Source organism: Carassius auratus, chromosome 11 (assembly GCF_003368295.1).
Source record: "Carassius auratus strain Wakin chromosome 11, ASM336829v1, whole genome shotgun sequence".
Classification (NCBI taxonomy): Eukaryota; Metazoa; Chordata; class Actinopteri; order Cypriniformes; family Cyprinidae; genus Carassius; species Carassius auratus.
The window spans coordinates 17,463,444-17,468,988 of record NC_039253.1 but is presented as its reverse complement, the minus strand read 5'-3'; the positions used below and the strand labels follow the sequence as shown (position 1 = coordinate 17,468,988).

Below are 5,545 nucleotides of genomic sequence, written 5' to 3'. Positions count from 1 at the left end.
GTACAAAGATAGGAAGGAAATAAACCCAGTATAGATTTATGAATAAAAACATCCCAGTGTTTTTGTCTTCGGATGGACAACACAGACCAGCCAACCCGAGCATACAACAAACAATGATGAGTGAGGGTTTTAAGATTTGTTATGAACCTCAGTGCACAATGATTAACAGTGTCTAAAGCATGTAAACACTGTGAAGATGCATGCATATATATAACATCACCGTAGTCCAGTACAGGCATAAAATTGTCTGCAACAAGCCTATTTTTTGCCTCAAAGGGAAGAGAGGATTTGATTCTGAAGTAAAAACCCAATTTCACTTTCAATCTTTTCACCATTTGCCGAACATGAATGGCAAAGGAGAGAGCGTCATCAATTAAAATCCCCAGATACCTATAATGAGACACAAACTCAATTTCTGAACCTTGGGATGAGTAATAGGCATAAGGTTATTATGGGGGATTTATTTTATCATGTCATGAATTTTGTTTTATCAACATTTAAAACTAGTTTCTATTAAAATAAGTTACACTGAACAATATCAAATGCAATCTGTAACTGAGAGAGAGCCAGATTGGGTCTGGCTGCTGAACTATATATAACTGTATCATCAGCATAATAATGAAAATGTACATTTTGAACATTATGATCAGTATTATTTGTATATAGAGTAAATAGGAGTGGTCCAAGGACTGACCCCTGTGTCACACCTTGTGTCATTGAGTGAACCAGAGATAAAACCTTCTGTCTGTACACATTGAGTTCTGTTTTTATTATATTTGATCCAATGCTCTTCCCTTAAACATTTGTACAGTTGGCAGTAAACAAGAGTTACATTTTAGGTGACATTTTTGGATGCTATGATAAGTTTATCACATTTTAGAAAAAAAACTACCAGTACAACTGAATTCCTGGTCCAATCTCTAGTCCAATAGCATGTTTTAGTAACAGGCTAAACATGCTTCAAAAATTTTGTTATTATGCCATTTTTGATGAGAAGAACCATAGTGAGAAACATCCTCTGTCAAACCAAAGCATCAAGCAGATTGATATCCAGATGTTTAATGTCCCATGGTTCTGCAACATGTTTCTTGCTTCAGTGCAAGAGAGAGGGAAAACAGAAGAGGGAAACGTCTTATCGCATTGAGCCATGCCATGGTTAATGATGCCAGATAAAAAAACGGGAGACAAAAAAAGAGATAGATGGGGAAGAACGAGAGAGAATTGTGTATGCATCTGTTCTTTACATTAAATGGAGTTTGGAAGGAAAATACGAAGAAGGGGATTTCATACATGCCAATGATCCAGCTTCAATTAAAAGTAGGCCAAAAATGTCACTTTTCTTCTCATTAAGTCGTTCAATGAAAGTATATAAGGTGTTCTTTAATTTCTGAAGCGTGTAATTGTTTGACAAAGCAGTGTAATTGAAATTGCAAAAAATAATGCCTGTCTTTAGAATCCTCCCATTTATCACATTTCACTGGATGCGGTTTTATAAGCACCACAGTGTTTTCAGAGAAATCTGTCTAGTAGTGATTTCATTTAGTAGTGTCCTCATGTCCGCTCTTTGTGTATAGCTCTTCTCTCTGCCCATAAAGGTTTAGAATGAAACTTCAACACAGAAAAACACACATCAACTTTAATAAACAAGTCTACGTTGCTTTATCATTCTATTTTTTTTTTTTATTATTATTATTATTCTCAGGCATTTTGAGACAAGTTTGTATGGCAGGCAGCTGAGAGAAAGTGTCTACTAAAGCATTATCATTGTTATCGATGGCTCAGTTCACTTGGCATCCAACTATTGAGTATCAAAGCCTGATGCTGAATACTATTTACTGTTTGGGAAGCAACACTGGCTTGACTTTGATTAATAAGCAAGCATTTGACATGTCACTGCCACATTATCCATTGTAATTTTTTAATTTCCTGATGCTACTGAAAGCTTAAAGATTGGATCGGTTGTGCAGTGCAATGTTGTTGTATTGAGAAAAAGCACAGAAAATACAACCAGTGTCTCTATTTATGCAAACTTTTAGAAAAATGCAAACTAAGCACCAGTGGGCTTGTGACAGAAATGTTTTCAGAAATCATATAGACAGTTATTGTATGCGTATGGAAATGATTTCACATTTGTCATGAAAGTGTGTGGATAATGTCTACTCAAGGCATTTGGTCTGTTCTAGTCTGTACAATTGATCATACAGTTATACTCAACCGTGTTTTTTTTTTTTTTCTAAATCGTTTGTGATATTATGATATTAATATTTTAATGCTTTGATCTTGTTCTGTTTTGTACAATAATAATGTTGGTAGCCAGTGTAAAAATTGGTAACAATTTTTTATAACTTTCATTAAAAAAAAAAATTCTTTTAAAATGTTAATCTGATGCTTAACCGGATAATTAAATAATATATATTTACATGGCTAGAAATATGACATAATGTTTGCTAATGTTCTATTAACCATTATCTAATGATTAACAGATATTTATTTCATACAAATTCATATGATACATGCACTTTTTAAAAATGTGATTTGAACAAATATTACAGCTATTTGTTAATGTACTTTTGAATGCTAACAAATGACATTAAACTCAGTTCATATATTGTGGTTACCTAATCCTCATTTTTACATTTTTAATGTAATGTTTGTGTTGAAAAAAAAAATGCTTAATTGGTCATTTTAAGCACTTCACAGACTACAGTTAACATATTATTAAAATTAACGGTCTGTAGACGTAATGTGTTTGGGACTATGTTTGTTTTTGTAGACTTTACTTATTTACCACATCTTAACAAATCACTTTATTTTATTATTTATTAATTTATTTTTCATGTTTTTTACAGTACCCCAATCTAAAGTGGACACTATTCATCATTTGAATAGTTCGCTATTTATCCATCAATAAACGTTTACTAATCATAGTATTTTTTTATTATCAGTCCTTCTCAATGGCAAAAAAGTGAATGATCAATTAATTGAAAGTTTAACGATATTTGTAAGCAATTTAATTTACATGAAGTAATGATCTGTTAATCATTAGGTAATGTTTAATAATGTTTATTAGTAAACATTAACAAACACATTATCCCATGTTTCTAAGACATGTGAATATATGATATGGGTAAGCATTATATGATGTTGTTAATGATTATAAATTAAACTGCTAACAATGAAGGTTTCTTACTCATTGTGTCAATTTATTTTCAGATTCGATCGGACCAGGACAAAGAGATTGAGATCCCGGTACAGTATAACAGGAGCCGGAGCAGACCAGCCTCCCAATGACGTCTACATCATTGATCCTATGGACAGGGGAAAATGTCTGTCACTAAACCTTTGGACAGAGAGGAGAGAGCCTCCTACCACGTAAGTGCACTCTTTCCAGAGTTGGCTCGAGAAGTTCATTTTTGCCATATTCAGATGCTATTTAAAGTGGAACTGGCCTCAAACCATTTAAGAACATGCTCCAGTTTGCAAGAATGTATGGCCTTTGCCAGTTGGAATAAAACTAGAACTTAACTGTGTGTTATATAGTATATATACAGTGGGGCTCGAAAGTTTGGGCACCCTTGCAGAATCTGTGAAAATATGAGTAATTTTAAAAAAAATAAGAGAGATCATACTAAATGCATGTTATTTTTCATTTAGTACTGTCCTGAGTAAGATATTGTACATAAAAGATATTAACATTTAGTCACATGACAAAAAATAAGCTGAAATTATTAAAATAACCCCACTCAAAAGTTTGGGATCCCTTGGTTCTTAATACTGCGTTCTGTTACCGATGATCCTCGACTGTCTTTTCTGTTTTGTGATGGTTGTGCATGAGTCTCTTGTTTGTTCTGAACAGTTAAACTGAGCAGCGTTCTTCAGAAAAATATTTTTTTTCCATTTAGTTCTGCCCTTCGTAAGCAAACAGAAAATACTTGTATGTTTCCCGGTACACAAAGTTTTCACCCCCCAGCTCTTAATGCATCTTGTTTCCTTCTGGAGCATCAGTGAATGTTTGAATCTTTTTTAATAGTTGTGTTTGAGTCCCTCAAATGTCCTCAGTGTGATAAGATGCATCTCAAAATCATAAAGTCACTGCTGGAAAGGGTTCAAATATGCAAAGATGCTGGAAAACTGAAGAATCTGCAGGACCTTAAAGATTTTTCTGAAGAAACGCTGGCAATTTTTTTGTCATGTGGACTAAATGTAATATCTTTTATGTACAATATCTTACTCAGGACAGTACTAAATAAAATATAACATGCATTAGGTATGATCTCTCTATTTTTTGAAAATTACTCGTATTTGTCACAAGATTCTGCAAGGGGTGCCCAAACGTTCGAGCCCCACTGTATATGCCAGTGATCCTAAAAAGTGTTTGGTTTCTTAAGCCACTTTTAAAAATGTATGTAATGACTTTTATAGAGAGAAATAGCATTTATTTTTATTTTTTTTATTATTGATTATTTTTTTTTTTAAGAGTTGAACGTTCTTGTCATATCTGTGAACATTTTTAAGTGTGTGTGTGGTTATGTCATACTTAAAGTTGGCTGAATTTCATTGAATGCACAAAATATTAAAACCTATGCAAAAATATTCAATATAAATAATAATAAATTCAGAGAATTTTTTGTGCATGAAGTCAGTTCCTTTAACACTCCTCTTCTTTTGAATATCGTTAATATCATTAATATTAATCATCCTTTGCCTTCATTTTGAACTATATATTTCATAATATTTGGAAACCTAACAAATGTCAGTTTGTTGAAAAAGTTTTTGATTTAAAATTGTGCTTGTGCTCTATAGATGATAAAAATGAATAACTTTTCGTTTTGACACTTCATGCAATGCAAACCACATTTTGGCTTAAGTGTCTTAAATTAATATATAACACTATTTTAAAAAAAAAACTGGTTTTTTAATAAATATTAATACATTCTTTCTCTGGGCTGTTAGGGCAACTTCCTCCGAGATCTGACTTGATTGCAAACCTGATTGGAAACAAGAGCATTGCCTTTTTAAGCCTTTTTCGATTTCAAAAGACAAAGCTGCAGACTTCGTAATACCTGCTTGTTGAGCAAATTTTGCGGAAATCTTAAGATTCGTACTTTACTGTGCAATTAAGTCTTATCAAACTGCTTCAATGCATTAAAAACAAAAAGTTTCGGACCTGCCGGCTGGCATTGCTTGTGCTTTTTTATTTTGTTTTTGTTCCAGTATTCTGTTTATGTGGCTCTTTCCTTATGAATAATGTGAAGATGAAAAGCTAGAGACAAAGAAAAGAATTGCTTTGACACGTCAGGGTTTTTTTTTTTTTCAGTTAGTCAAACTGTCAATTAGACAAAGGTTCAGTAGCAGCGTGCAGATGAGAGAGGGAGAAAAAGGGAAGGAAATAGTCTGGAAAAGAAGTGTTGATGTCATAAGTGATGAGTATGCAACTCCCAATGCTTTAACTCAACTGGGGAATCAAATCAAACAGCGACCCTGCCCCCTTATGTTTCTGCCTGTCACCCCACCTCTGTCACAAGCGGGCTGCCAGCAAGCCACA

At 33.3% G+C, this 5,545-nt stretch overlaps 1 protein-coding gene across 1 annotated transcript in view; it reads left to right on the top strand.

Annotated features, from left to right (window-relative positions):
• The first annotated feature begins 3,118 nt into the window (after positions 1-3,118).
• Positions 3,119-5,545, top strand: part of LOC113110603 (cadherin-4-like) — a 42,908-nt gene continuing 40,481 nt past the window's right edge. Inside the window, 4 exon segments of the mRNA XM_026274716.1 lie at positions 3,119-3,127; positions 3,214-3,246; positions 3,248-3,310; positions 3,313-3,372. Coding sequence (XP_026130501.1) covers positions 3,119-3,127; positions 3,214-3,246; positions 3,248-3,310; positions 3,313-3,372 — 165 coding nt within the window.